At 34.4% G+C, this 15367-nt stretch overlaps 1 protein-coding gene across 7 annotated transcripts in view; it reads left to right on the forward strand.

Annotated features, from left to right (window-relative positions):
• Window positions 1-15367, forward strand: part of LOC118194570 (ELAV-like protein 4) — a 180566-nt gene that overhangs the window by 145048 nt on the left and 20151 nt on the right. For 3 of the 7 annotated variants that reach the window (XM_085818791.1, XM_085818794.1, XM_085818798.1), the window contains one exon: window positions 3859-4111. In XM_085818791.1, the coding sequence (XP_085674917.1) occupies window positions 3859-4111 (253 nt within the window). The remainder of the gene's footprint in view (window positions 1-3858; window positions 4112-15367) is intronic. The other 4 variants (XM_085818796.1, XM_085818793.1, XM_085818795.1 and 1 more) reach the window with 2 other exon arrangements.

Below are 15367 nucleotides of genomic sequence, written 5' to 3' on the forward strand. Positions count from 1 at the left end.
AAATATTAAGCGTTAGTTAAAAATTTCCTGCTGTTTATTTTACGTTTTATTGTACATAAAACAATTTTTCAAAGTTGGAATGACTGTTTTCTCTTTTGCAATACCCGTTTTTAGTTTTTTCGGATTATCCGCGGCTGCCGCGCCACCCAATTCCGCGGATAATCGGGAGTTTACTGTATTTCTAGTAATCCATCCAACTTTAATAGACTTGCATTTATTTTACAAAATGGCTATTTTTAATACTATGCAGAATTTGGTGAAATTCTTCTGAAATTCATCAAAATTTAGCTAAGTGCTAATTAAAAAATAAAAATTCAACTGTGTGTAAATAATGCATATGACTAATGACCACTTCTTGAAGAGCTTTGCTTCAGAAATGGAAAACTCATTTTGATGAGGATCTCTTATGTCACTGAGATTTCTTATACATAAATCACCACTTCGTAAGGCTCTAATCAAATGTATTATGTTCCACGAGATGGTTTCTATTAATCATTCAGCTTTACCTTCCCCAGAAGTAATTAAACTTATTTCCAGAGAAATATTGCTCTCATAAGGCAACTTCAAGTTCAATAAACATGTCGAACAATTTATCGATTCTCCTTCGAAATTCAATTTAGAATACCTGAACATATGAACAATTTAGAATACCTGTATGGACATTTTTGTGGATTTCCTATGTATCATGCGAATAAGAGGCAATTTCCCTTAGAAAGTCCTCCGCAGAAGCATTCCTCCCATAAGGCAGATCCCCCTTGTGTGCTTTGCTGTAATCAAATGGACCAAATCCAAATCATTTGAATTTCAGTGGAAGCATTTAGGATAATGGAAAATATGTTCTTGCCATCTTCAGAGGTGATCAAATAGATAGAATGATGAGTAACTCTATATACATATGTGGCAACTGGTAGAATATGATCTGCTTCCATGGGAATATTCGAAAGAATGGAGGCTACAAATTTATTCCGGTTAAGACGAAATTTTGAATAAAGTAATGATGTTTGCATATCAAAGCAAAATTATAAATTTGTTTTATCTTAACTGTAGAAGAAAATTAGTCTTTTAATAGTATTTTCGCATTCTATTCTAAAACTATTAAAATGTTTATAATCCCTTATGAAGTGCGTCATTTCAAAAGTCCTTTCGTATGATTCTTATCTGATGTCTTGTTATAAGAACGAAAACGAAAGTAGCAGTTTATTTAATACCGATCGTCTTTTTATTGCCATCGCCTACCGACCGATCGGCTGTTTTTAGCCAAAGCCTACTGACCGATAGCCTATTAATCGTTTTTTTTTCGCCATCGCTTATGAACCAATAGCCTATTAATCGCTTTTTTCTCGGGAATACCTGAAAATAGCCTGTCAATCGGTAGCCATGGCGATAAACAATTGCCATTTGCTGTATCACCTGCATTTTATTATTAGTATTGAGGTACATTGCTCACTTGCATTAAGTGCGTTGCTTCGTAAGCTCCCACATTTTACACAGTTTTACAAAAATACTGTTTAGGATGAACGAAAAAAAAATGGTACTGCAGAGTTTTATTTAGACGATTTATCAGATTGTCCTGACAGTTATTCAGGAAGTGATATTGGTGACGAAAGCGATGGCAGAGAGAATCTGCGCTCGGTAAGGTGTTAACAAAACACTTTTAATGAGCTAATAATAATAAAATGGCATTCCTTTATTAAGAATTGAGACCATTTTTTAATGCAACAACAGCAAAATATTTTTTAATCTTCTGATGTCTGCTTTTGTCTAACATGTAGTCATTACTTTTTATCTCCAATTATTATGTCGGTAATATGTGAAATGTACATTTGCAATTATTAGTCCTTTTGCCACTCACCACTTTGACTAATTGTGAATCCCAGTTTGACGAATTTTCATTATTCAACACCTCTGTCCTTACGATACCTCCAGATTCATAAATCTGGATCCTTTTTTTCTCCTGCGTCACCAGCCAGCTACTTTGCAGATCCTAATCATGTAGTTTTCATATGATATCCAACTTCGGATTTGTTGAGGGTACAAGAAAGAATTCGCTCAGTGGCCTCATGCTTTACATGATGTATCGCAGTATCGCTTGTAATTATTAAATAACAGTACTTCATTAATGCTATGACAAAACTAATCTATCAGCTAACCATCAGAATCTTTATGAAGACATCTCGAATATTTATGCAAGAGCTGCTGCATGTCAGCGTTTAGAGATAATTTTTAACATGTGTTAAAATATAGTTCGAATATCATATTTTTTAAATAATGGTAGTTTTAAAAAATGACGGTAGGCTGTCTGTTCCAAACGCCTGCTAGGTTTAATGCGTAGACTTACTGTTCCTTTCCTGAGCCATAATTTCCAAGAACCACACATTTGGAAACCTCATTTATTGTTGTCTGGAAACTTCGCTCAGCTCGGTAATTAATTTCACATTCTTACTGCAGTCAAATTTTTCCATAAACCAGAGCCTATCGCAGACACTGCAAACATATACGAACTCATTGCTCGTAATATTGTTTAATAATTTCTGCATTATTCGACTATATACTTCCACTGTTTGCGAAAACATACTATGTTATCCAACTGAAATATGTCTAAATCTGATGATAGTGTTCCGTATAAATTTGAAGCTGCCACATTTATTCAAAAATAGTCTATGATGTTGAAATCCCTTCTTTTTTTATTAGTCGCGTTTAAATCGTTCTTTGCGTAACTTATTAGCTCGCTCTCTTTCCTTCACTTATCTGAACAGCTGATCACCCTCTTTCGTTTCAACAAATGTTTTCGTTCTCATTTTAGAACTGTGTTATCTGTTTATAGATAATGATTTTTAATTTTTGTTAATACCCAAGTACTTGATAAAATGTTGAAAAGATTTATTGTAAGTTTTGTTCATTGCTTTGGCCCAGATGTACGAGGTGCACATTGCTTTTGCCATGTCTCCTGTCAAGCGTAGGCAGGTTAGCACAAATTTCAAAGCAATTAAGGAAAGGCTTAACATGTTATTCAACATAAATTTTAAAATTACATTTTATTTAAATGTGTCATTCGAACTACAAATAAAGAGTGCTCTGAATTATAATAAATTCTTTATTCGGTTATTATAATAACTTTATTGAATTTCATATGCAAAATCTTACGCTTTGGAAATATACTGGTGAGTCAATTCATTACGATGCTTGTTGAATGATTATTTTTGTTAACGCTATCGTATTCAGACATACAAATTTTATACAGATAAGTCTCGTTCTTTAACTTGTTCTTAGGTACAAGCTTTCTTATTGGGTTAAATTTGCATTAACTTTTACCGATCGGGATTTAAATACTTTCGATAGACAAGTCGTTTTTTAATGTATACAAAGCATTTGAAATGTTTCCAAATAAAGACTTGAAAGAACTTTCAAGTGCAATATTCTGTGCATGTAAGTATGCAACTGGGTGATGTTCTTTTATTAAAGTGGGATTACCACAAAAATATTTGTTTCGATTACAAACTATGGACCTAATATTGCTAAGAAAAAGTAATTAGTTTGCTCAGAACTAACTGACCTTTCTTGTTCGTGAAACATTTTTGGATCGACTGTTTTAATAGCCAGTACAAAAGTTTCCTTAAGTTCTGTATTGAAGTATAAAAATCTATTTTTTGCTTCATTAAAATTCCTTTTAGGTACAGATCCAAGTATATGATGAAAGCTGATTTTGACCACTACTGAAGTGGAATCATTGTGTACTGTAATGTTAAACCGAACATTTTTGTCATTGAAAATCGCAATGTGAACCGAATGCTGACGTTAAGAAATGACTGTATATTCTACTGACTATGCCTTTCCAATCCTGACTACCACCTTTTCCAGGTCTCTCTAAAGGCGTTGGCTTCGTTCGCTTCGATCAACGTATTGAGGCGGAGCGTGCCATCAAGCACCTGCACAATACCATCCCCGAGGGGGCCTCCGAACCCATCACGGTCAAGTTTGCCAACAACCCAAGTAACAACGCCAAGGCCATCACTCCCCTCGCCGCTTACCTATCGCCGCAGCGACGTTTTCCTGGACCGATCCATCACCCGGCGAACCGCTTCAGGTACATACCCCTGTCGCCCATCTCCAGGTAGGGTACCTACCCCAAATCGGATAATGTCTGTGTAAGAATATATACCAGATTTGAGAAGGAAAGCTTTTATTTCAGTCTTATTCCTTTATGATTGAAATGATTACTTGGTTTCTTTGACTCTCTTGAAGCAAAGATAAAATTTGTAACTTTTCCATTCTTCGTCATCTTTAGGTAGAAATATTAATATTTTACTAATGAACTAATTACTCTTGTATAATACTCTAAATTTATTTTATTTTTCAGTGTAATTTGTGTGAAAAGACTTAAAATGTAGCTGACATTATTTACCATTTTCTAAGCAGTTTTATAGTCTTGCAAAAATGTCTTTCCAATTCTACAAACATTTTATGACAATGTCCATAAATTTTCCTTCAGCCTAAATTCCTTTCGATGTTTAAATATGCCATAATCTTTGGGCTATATAGCTATGTAGGGTTCATACAGTTTAAAATATTTGGGATAGTTTCCAAAAAAAATGGGATGTATGGAATTCCAGTATCAAGTCTGGCTGCCTAGCTGTCCGACTTGTCATCGGCCTTGTTTTTTGTAAACAAAACTAATGTTCATTTGTTCCCTCGGAAGAAACTTTTTGTAAAATGTCTGTCTAGAAACCATATCTACACTGGTTATCATAAATTGAGGAAAAATCGCTAAAATAGCGATAACTCCCGAGTAAAACTGCAATATGCAAATTAGTGGCCCTGCTCGCGGAATACGTCATCTGCGAGGAGCATAAAATTCCATGTTTGAGAGCAAGGCCGCATATTTCACTGTGATTGTACATCAGAAATCTGAGATTTACAATTCGTAACAATGACCTCCAGTCATCATTTGCCTGGAGAACTACGATGGAGAGACTAGAAGCAGGACAAAGTAAAACAGAAGTGGCCAGGTGGCTAAATGCGAGTCCTTCTGTGGTTCATAGACTTTGCAGGCAATTTCAAACCACAGATTCGGCATCTAGGATGTCCAGCCAAGAACTGCCAACTGCTACGAGTAGCACCGATGACCGACATTTGACATTATGTGCACGCAGGAATAGAACCGCTACTGCGACTCTTCTTAGGTCCTCCCTTGCTGCAGCCACCGGAAGGTTGGTGTCAACGCCAAATGTGCTTAGAAGGCTTCACGAAGGTGGTCTGTATGCGAAGCGACTAGCCATTTGCGTGCCACTCACGTCACACCATAGAAGGGACCGTTTGCAGTGGGCACGACAGATGTCCACTGGACGCCTGATCAATGGAGGGCTATTGTCTTTACGGATGAGTCCAGGTTTACGGATAGTCTAGAAAGCGATGGTAGGCGTTATTTAATATGAAGAGAACCCAGAACCTGTTGTCATCAGTCAAACACACGTGTAAGAGATGCATATGGAAGAGGCAGTGTCTGTATTTGGGGTGGCATCTGTTTGGGTGGACGCACAGAACTCCATGTCTTTCCAAGGGCAACCGTGAATGCTCAGGGTTATAGAAATGACATCCTTGATGCTTATGTGTTCCCATATGCCGGTGCAATAGGTGATGCTTTCCTGTTACAGGATGACAACGCAAGACCACACAGGGCTCTCATCGCTCGTAGATGATTATCTTCAGGAATTATGCGCATGGAGTGGCCAGCTCGATCCCTGGACTTGAATACTATCGAGAACGTTTGGGATGATTTAGGGAGATGTCTAACTGCTCTCAATCCACAGACCCTTGCCGCGCTTGCAACTGCTTTGTAAGAGCAATTCCTAGGGAACTGATAGACCGCATAAGGCGATCATATCCCATATTGAAGGTACTTTTCCTATAGCAAACCGACACCTTCGTTTTATCATTTTATACATTAAGCATTTACAATATTAGGTATTCTAAATTTTACAGGTGAAATTTCTTAATGCAACAATCTGCTGTTTTTTGGAGATACTTGTATACTATAATTTATTGGAATTTAACTGAGGTTAACTATAAAACTGAGCAATTGGCAAGGTGGAAAAGAATGTTGAATATTTTCAGTTTGACTGAATTCGAATCCTGTCAAGCTATAAATCATCCTGGCAGATTCGAATCCTTGGCTTATTGCATATTTTACATGCTTTCTGCATTTTTAATGTTGAGACACTAAGCTCCGAGCACAAGGCATGCTTCGTCGGTCTGTAGGAAGAAGCAATCTGTCAACTGTTTGGAAACAAAATGATGCTAGAAAAAAATTTTGAAGCTAAGGGCTAGAAGAAAGTTATTTTAACATATTTTGAACATTGTCGTCTGAAACATTTGTACGACAGTCCCAGCCATTGTCATCTCCATTGGTACAAGTGGCGTCTACGACATGAATCTCACGAACTTTTTCAAGTCTTTAATTTCTGACGAGTTCTTTCAGCATTTGATTTCGGTAATTTTACTTGGTTCTTTTGCAAGTCACAAATTTAGGTTCTTTCTTGCTTTAACAGAAGGTAGATCATCTCAACTCCGACGTTAATAACACGGCTAACTGGAAATTAATCACGAAAGCGACAAAAGTTGTTTTTCATTGCCCGATAGGCATGATTATAAATTTTCAGCAGACTTTTGACATTGTAAGCAAACCGGATTTTCAATTCTCATAGCATTTTACCGCATATATGCAATAGTAAAATGCGAAAGTGATTTCTAAATTTAAGTAATCAATATTTTTAGCTTAGATATTCACACTTCAGTACCCCATAACCATAAACCATGGTACCCACTCATGTTGGCTGAACGGCAAATAAATTACGGAAGTCTAACACTTGTAATGAACTCGCATTGTCAACACATTCACTGACATGAAATTCCTACCCCCATAAAATTTGGTTTGTAAAGCAGTTATGCATGTACATGCTCTCCGCTGAGAAAGTGTCAACATGTGCAGTTTCTTTTTCCGTTAATGTAGTCCAGATATTGTTTTCTGCCATGTAGGCAGACTGTCTATGAAGATCGACTTCTTGTTACAGGCGAAGTGAGGTAAAATAAATGAACATTGGTAATTAGATTTTTTTTCAAAGGCAGGTGAATATGCTGACTTCATGGAAACTTATGCAGTTTTCCAATGTCTAACGAAATGCTTCATGTTCCCTTACATGGATTTTTCACAAAGGCAGACTCTTTAGTCAGATCGCCCATGTGTGCTTTGCCCCAATTGATTAAAACCTTTTGCATATTTGGAAAATCCACATACATTCGCTAAAACTAGATTCATGTTGAGAAGAAATTTAGTTATTTATTACTACATCTTTAATGATACGGTTACACGTTAAAATAATACACTTATAATTATATCATAAATGAGGTTAGAAATAAGAATATTAGCCTACAAGTGGAATTGTTTCATATCACAGCATTAATTTTAGAATTTTAAAAATTTTATAGCTGATTTGCTTCCTAATTATGTTTGAGACTTATTCCCCTATCTATTCATTAACTGATTTTTTAAGTAAATTCTCGTCAACTTTCAGAGAACATCTTTGAGTAAATACCTGTATTATTACTGACTACATAATAGAAATAAGTATCACTTGTTTGGTTAAATTATGTAGGTAAAACACAATCAGTTTGATCATCAATCTATTACCCAAGTCTAAATGATTTCAGCAATTAAACTAGTAACTGTCACGCAGGGAAAAATTATGAAATTTTTAAATGGTTTCCAATACAATATTTTAAATACTGATGTCTCTGAACGTTTTAAGGGGTTGAATTGTAAATTTGCAATAGAAAGAAATCTAGCTTATATTAAAAGTTTGCTTTTTTCAGTTTTCACGGAAACTAAGAGTACTTTAGTACAAAAGTAATCTTAGTTTCCGTGAAAACTAAGATTACTTTTATAAAGTAACGTTCTCTCCAAAAAATAGCAGATTGTTGCATTAAGAAATTTCACCTGTAAAATTTAGAAAATCTAATATTGTAAATACTTATATAAGCAAATTAAACAGAAAATATTTTCATTGTACAGATATGGAGACTATGCAAAATATCCCAGAGATGAAATTTAAGTGATATGAAAGTACATGTGCATATTTTAAGAAAGAAATGTTTAAAATTTTTCTTTCCTAATTCATGATCTGTTGAGAAATGTTTTACAGTAAGGTTGGCTTTCTTTCTCTAAGTATATATTCATTGGTGTGTATGTACCCTCTGTTTGTTAATTTTGTTTTTTAAATGTTGCTACTGTCTTTTATGGAGACCAAGATCTTGCTTTAAAAATCAGCATTTTGTCTAAATTTTCTTAAAATATGTGCATTAAAATATTCATAACTTATAAAATGTAAGGTTAATGAAATAATTAGAGCAGAATATATTTCTGTGATGTATAAATCTTTAAAATTGTTTTCTAGAAATTTCAGTATAGTCTCCTTTGGTTGTTTGTGAAGCCTGTGATTTTGTTTGATTTGATTCTTGATTTTTAATTTGAAATCTGCCTTAAATATTCAGTAATCAAAAGAAATATACCTGCAAAAAGTATTAATGCTATACATGCAAGAGGGAAATAAATTTGTTAAAATTTGAACCAGTTTGGCAAAACTGCTCAGTATGATCCTGGTCTCTATGGCAATAACTTTTAAAATTATTATCTAAATATTGTATGGTTGATATATCTGAATATGTGTTTAACTAACAGATTGAAATAACTTTTCATTTTCAGCATGTAAGAGCATTTTCGAATGTGTTATTTATTACTTAACGTCTTGAATTTATTCATAAATTTAAAAAACACAATTATAAATTTTAATAAAATTTAAATAATAATTCGTTCATAAATTTAAATTCACTTTTAGCAATGAATCAATGGTGGAATAAGGTAAGCTCCCGCATCCTTCAAAAGTGAGCAAACATTATCTAAAAATCTCAAATTTGTAACAAAGGAAAACTTAAAATGTAAAATGATAGCTTGTTATAATAATTACATTTTTTCCATCCTCAATCTGGAAACTTGTATATCTAATATGTATATTTTAAGACTCTGACCGCATGTACTGAATTCTGCGAAACTGATCGCATGCGAAATTCCATTTTCTGACCGCACAATAAGAACGTTCCCCGCGTGTATTCAGGATAAAAGTGAATTCACGGTTCACGCGTTCAGAGAGATAAACGCAATACAATTATATATGGTTGTTAATTTTAGTATTAACCGAAATAGTTTTATTTTAAGTATTCCATATCATTATGCTTATGTTGAAATGTTATCAAGTGCTAAAATGAGCCAGGGATCTAAAAAATGTATTCAAAACGAACTTTTTATGCAAAAGTGAAAGGATCATGCATTTAGTTGGATAACTTAATCATAAGCACGGTAAATGTATAGCCATTAAAATTAGTATTGCTATGTTATTCTGAAATATTTATCAATTAGCATTCTAAATACAAAAATGTTGGATTAATTTTTGCACTGCTCCACTGAACTCTTACTCGGATGTATTTTACAACAACATTTTATTAAACTATTAAAGTTTCTCAATAGCAAAATAAGTGATTAGTTAGGAAAAGCTTCTTTTAAGGTTTTTTAATGTATACAACATTAATGTAATGAGTGGTCAGTATTCAGCAGTTAGGGCTCAAAGGCATCATATAAGTGAAGGTTAAAAGGGGCGAATAACTGTTAGAATTGAGGGAGATCAAACATAAATGGGGTTGCCAAAGGTCTGAATATTCTTCAGTGCATCCTATCAGTGAGTTTATAGCCGCTTTTAAAGCAATGGATTAGTTCAGAGACAGCCTGGTGAAGAAAATAGCAACAACTGCACCAGAATACTTTTTTTTTTTTTTTGTGTGTGTGTGTGGCTGTGAGCTCAAGAAAACCGCAAAGCGACTACAAAAAATTTAGTTTTAGACCTTCAGGCTGCCACAGGAATTCGAATTAAATATTCTACTGCTGCACAAAGGCTTAACGAGGTTGGACTGTCTGCGAGGAAACAAATGTTTTGTTTCCCACTCACTACACCTTCTAGACGGGCCCGTATAAACAGGTGCCGTTATGTTCAATGGGCCAAGACGACAGGGCCTGAGTATTGTTTACGGACGAGTCTAGACATAGTCTGAACAGTGTTCTAGACGTGTTTTGATTTTAGAGAGGAATACGCAATATGCTTTCCGTTGTCCGCGAAATATGACGCTACCGTGACCGCGGTTTAATAGTTTTGGGAGGATTCATGACAAATGGCCGCACGCAATTGTGCATCTTTCAAGAAGGTTCCTTAAGTGAGGAGACATGTGGACGAGGTATTGGAACCCCAAGTTAGATTGTTTAGTAATTCTGTTTTCTTAGAGATTTTGCTAATGGTTGGCAATGCTTAACCTGGTCGAATGTGTATCATGTCAAAATACATGCAAAGAGAAAATATCGCTCGAATAGATTGGCAACTTTACTCGCCCTATGTGGACCTGATCGAGCATTTGATGAGATGCCTTAGGGCGCCGAATTTCATCGTGCCAAATTCCTCCCTGGGCCCTCCAGAAGCTGAAAATTGCATTTTTAGAAGGGTGTTATGCAATTTCGCAAAGCTTGATGAACGCTTTTTTAAAATCTATGAAATTGAGATGTGAGGCATACATCTCTCCGAGGTGACCATATGCCATATTAAAGATTTTTTCCACAAGAGGTGATTTAATTTTTCCATCATTTTCCACGTTTGCGTAAATTTAGTTTTAATTTCAATATTTTATGAATAATGGGTTCCAGACATTGTAATTTATGCTAATGATTTGTACAAATTTCTATTGTTTTCCTTTATCAGTTACGTTTTATTTTTGTCATTATCCTTTAATTTTTATGACCACTATATGTACGTACATGCAATCATGAGCACATACATAGATTTATAAATACAATCCCGATAAAAGAAGAGTACTGATATATAATCCTGGGACATTTATATCTGAATAATTGTATATTGCACTGTTAAATACCATTAATCACTGCCTTCTAATCGCTTTGAAGATTTAGTGTTTCTCAAGGCAGATCTATTCGAGCATGTGTGGTTTCAAAGCCTGCTCCTTTAAATCAGTTAGTTCTTATGAATGGTCCTTTTGTGAATGACTCGAGTTCAAGCAGACATCAAAAATGCAAACTGCAATTAAATATATCCTTAGTTGCCTAATAATAAACTTATTTCATGTTAAATTTCTACAAAGTCCATAGCATCTCTTATTCCATTATTTACATCTTATCTTGAAACTGATGTTATTTAGGAACTGACTTCATATTTTTCACATTTATGACTTACAAGTGAATGTTAAGAGTCGGTAGTTTGGAACAGTAACTTTATGTGTTCTTAGATCAATTTACCTTTAGCTTAGTGCGAGATATGTCAAGTATTCACAAAATGTTTCACAATGGTAGTCGTGAACTATTTTTCAGTGTCTGTCTGGCATCCCCTAACAAAACGTTCTTATACGTACAATGTATATTAATGGCATAAACATCGACCCAGTTCTTTGGAGAATACTGAAGTCATTTATATGCAAAAGGGTTAAAAAATGAAAATGAGTATTGATGTGCACCGATGCTAGCAAAATTAGGCGAAATTTAGACCTTTTGCTAATCGATTTTATGTAAAATTAGATTCTTATAAAATTGCATTATATTTTAAAATTTGAACATGTTCTGTGTGACATCCTTCAGTCCAGGATAATGTATACTAATTATTAAAATTTCACTTCCTATTTGTGAACCGCTTCCACTTCTAGATGATCAATATATTAATTGTCAAATGTAACTTCAGAAATTGATTGCAGACATTTGATTATTTTCCTACTGGTATAATCAAAAATATCATCGTACTTTATAAATAGAATAATAGTAGTTTTCATACTTAACTGATAGTACACAGAGTGTAAATGTTTCATATGGTAACTGCTATTTTAGATGCGTATTTCTGATATGGCTCCAGAAAAGAGTTCTCTTAAGATTATATTTTATACCTCTTTATATCCAGTACAGCAGAAAATTAAAATATAACTTGTTTAAAAACAAACATGCGAATTTGCCAACATTTTGCAGAGCTGTAATGTGTCTAAAGCTAGGAGATTTCATTCATGTAATGATCTAAATTGCTTACAATGCAGTGTACTTTCTGTAAGTGTCTTCTTTATCCGAATTATTTCTAAATATACATTGCTGATACATTCGCTCTTTCGTTCTAAGAATCGTTTCATAAATGCATTGGCTTTAATCAGTGTTTAGTCGTATGATTGATTTCATTCTAGAGGTGCCTTTATGTATCGAGAGGAGTTTTACAGATAGTAACGTCGTAGTTCTATTCGAGCTGAATATTGTGTTGCCATAGTTGGTGCAACGATTTATTATTGAACGTTCCGAGATCAGAGGTAGTTTCCGGAAATAGATGTATTGTTTCATCGGATGTCGCTATATTGATTTCGTGAACTATGTCCAATAGTTTCTGATAAAGTACGCTTGAGCGTGTACCAAACAGATCTGAGAAATCAACTGCACCCGATGTTGAATTTCATATCCTCTTCTGTCCCTTGGTTGTGATGCCTCTTCATAAATACATCAGGTTAAGTTGGCGATTACTTAGAAAAGCTATCCTGCTGAATATGATTGTTTCATTTTATTTTCCGTTGTTGCTATTAAGGTTATTAAATTTCACTTTATTAGATTTTTAGTATGTATGTCAATTAAAATGAAAGTGTTGCAAACATACCCAGATGAGACGAAAGTGTTCTTGTATATTTGTAATTTACGTAAGGCGTCAGCCTTGCGTAATTTAGAATCTTACGTAGAATTTACGTAATTTAGAATTTGCGTTTAGAATTTGAGCGGTGTTTTTAAGCTTTCAGATAACTGTTTAGAATGCCAATTGTGCACTGAATGTAAAAAAGCACCTAACGTGAATCAAGTTCTTCGTTGCAAAAATGCCTGGGTTTGATGGATCGTGAAATGCATCCTATTTCTACAGTTAGAGATGCAGATAAAGTATTTATAATTATTCATGTCGCACATTTGTACATTAGGTGTGCACTCTAATGCCTGGAATTTTAAAAAGCGGAGACGGTTCAGTTCTGTCCCTTGTTTGAGATTGAGTAATAATAATTAAGTCAGTTGAAGCATTTCTATCACTGATTTGAGAGCTTGACATTGTATATCTGAAAAGGAATATACTTAACGTCCATACTAAACTTAGCCATATAATTTAAAAGCCTTATTTGGAGGTAGAGATGCAGAATTTGATTTTGAAGGCATAAATTCAAGGTCGTTGTCAGTGAATAAAATTTTAACTTTAAAGTACTCTGAAATACTTTACTGTTATATAAATAGAGAGTAGCTAGCTATCTTGTATATTTCATTTTTGTTCTATGGAAGACTTTTCGCTAGAAAAATACTGATAGCTTAATTATTTTCAAGCTGATCGTTCAGGATAGCTTCAAGAGATGCGTCAAGAACGTCAACAATCATGCATGCTGAGCGTTTGGCCAGGAGCATGGTGACTACGCGTTTCAGCATTTACGAGTTTATTTGCACGGTTCAAATTGGTTTGGTTATGTTATTTTCGTAAAAGTTTTTAAATGTATATCATTTAAAGGAGCTTGGAATTTAGCTGCCTTCAGTTAAAAAAAAGTGAGTAAAAGTTACCGTGGCCACAAAACTGCCTCAGATAGCCTGTTTTAGATTTTGGGAAGTAGCAATAACTCATTTTTTCGAATAGAAGGAACCCCTGAGGAGGAGGTTTAATACATACTCGACCTTCGCTAGGGTTTTCCGGTAGTGAAGTGACAGAGATAAAAAGCTTCAATTTTTAAAGTTAACCTCGGTTCATTGTAATAAAATATTTTTAAATATGCACAGTAAACAGTTTTAAACAGTAAACAACGCAAAATGTTTTAAATATGATAAACTATAGAATTTGATATTGAATGACTGAATACTTTTGATTCATGCCATGTTGGGCATGGTTAGATTGGTAATCTTTCTATTTATAAACCACTTTTTTTCATTAAACAACTTTTTTTTAATTACACAATTTTATTAAAGGTGATGACGTATGGAGACCACAAAAATATCAGAACAGCTTTTTAGATTCAGATACGTATGCAATATGACTGCAGTGAAATTTGCGTCACAATCCTTTCACCTCTTGATTAAAAATATAGTTAGTAATCATCAAAATATTCAATTACGTTCTCGGTTGAAAATATTTCACTTTAAAAGTTTAGTCTAAAAAATCTAGGAGGAAACGTAAGCCCCTCCACTTGTCGCGACAGTTTGTGGTACATTGATGAGAGAATAGATTGATCTGCTAAGGAAAGTTTCTTCTCCCGGATCCTCTTCAACTAATGCAAATATCTTCAAGGGGAAATTTTTCTGAATGGCTCGTACCATCTCTTCATAAGCTGTTTTAACTCGAATTACTGCTGCCGCCTTTACCTTAATATACGTCAATATACGAATAATCTCCATTTCCCTTCAGTTTGTTAGGATGTCTAAATTTTCTTGACCGAGATGCTCCCTTCTAAATCTTTTAAAATATGCTTCGAATATTAATGCGTTGGCCTTTAAGGTCCATTTTATGGATTTGATTCAGATCAGGTACTCCAATTCTGTAATTTCTCCCTGGAGCATTGCTGCGGTCAATGGGATAAAATTCTCTGAATAATCCATGACATACATAAGTGGTCTAGAATTCTATGCAGCTTATTTAACCACTTAAAATGCTCATCAGCTTCACAAATGTTGATGACCTTCTGAAACCTTGACCTAGAAGTTTTTTAATCATTTGAATCACCCTTTCCCAAAACTCTCTGCATCGGAGAGCTGCAGAAGGTTTAAAATTTCATTGGATTCTGTTTACTGACATCTCGATGAGTGACATCTCAGTTTATGAATTTGAAAAGATTGTTTGCTGCTATGAAATTACTTCCATTATCACTGAAAATAATAAACATGGGACTTCCTCTTCTTGCACTGCGCAATCAGTAAAGAAATTGTTGAGACATTACTAGCTCTAAGTAAATGGCTCTGACAGTAAAAAAATTCGGACCTTTTCTTGGTTTTTTAGAGAACATATTGCATCCAGTCTACGGATCTGAAAAACAGAAGTGTCTCAAACTCTTACTCTCAGGTAAAGATACTGGAATACTCTCCATTGTTTTAACTTTTTTTTCTACATGTGATGCATTGAGATATAACTCTCCGAATTGCCTTTGTAGTTTTAAGTACCCCGAATGTTTCTTTTAGCTTGGACATAAAAATATAAGCCAGCATAGTTTATCTTTAAATGCATATCTTTACGATACA

The sequence above is a fragment of the Stegodyphus dumicola genome, chromosome 6, assembly GCF_044657685.1.
Source record: "Stegodyphus dumicola isolate Sdum_Otavi_A_Nest chromosome 6, ASM4465768v1".
Classification (NCBI taxonomy): Eukaryota; Metazoa; Arthropoda; class Arachnida; order Araneae; family Eresidae; genus Stegodyphus; species Stegodyphus dumicola.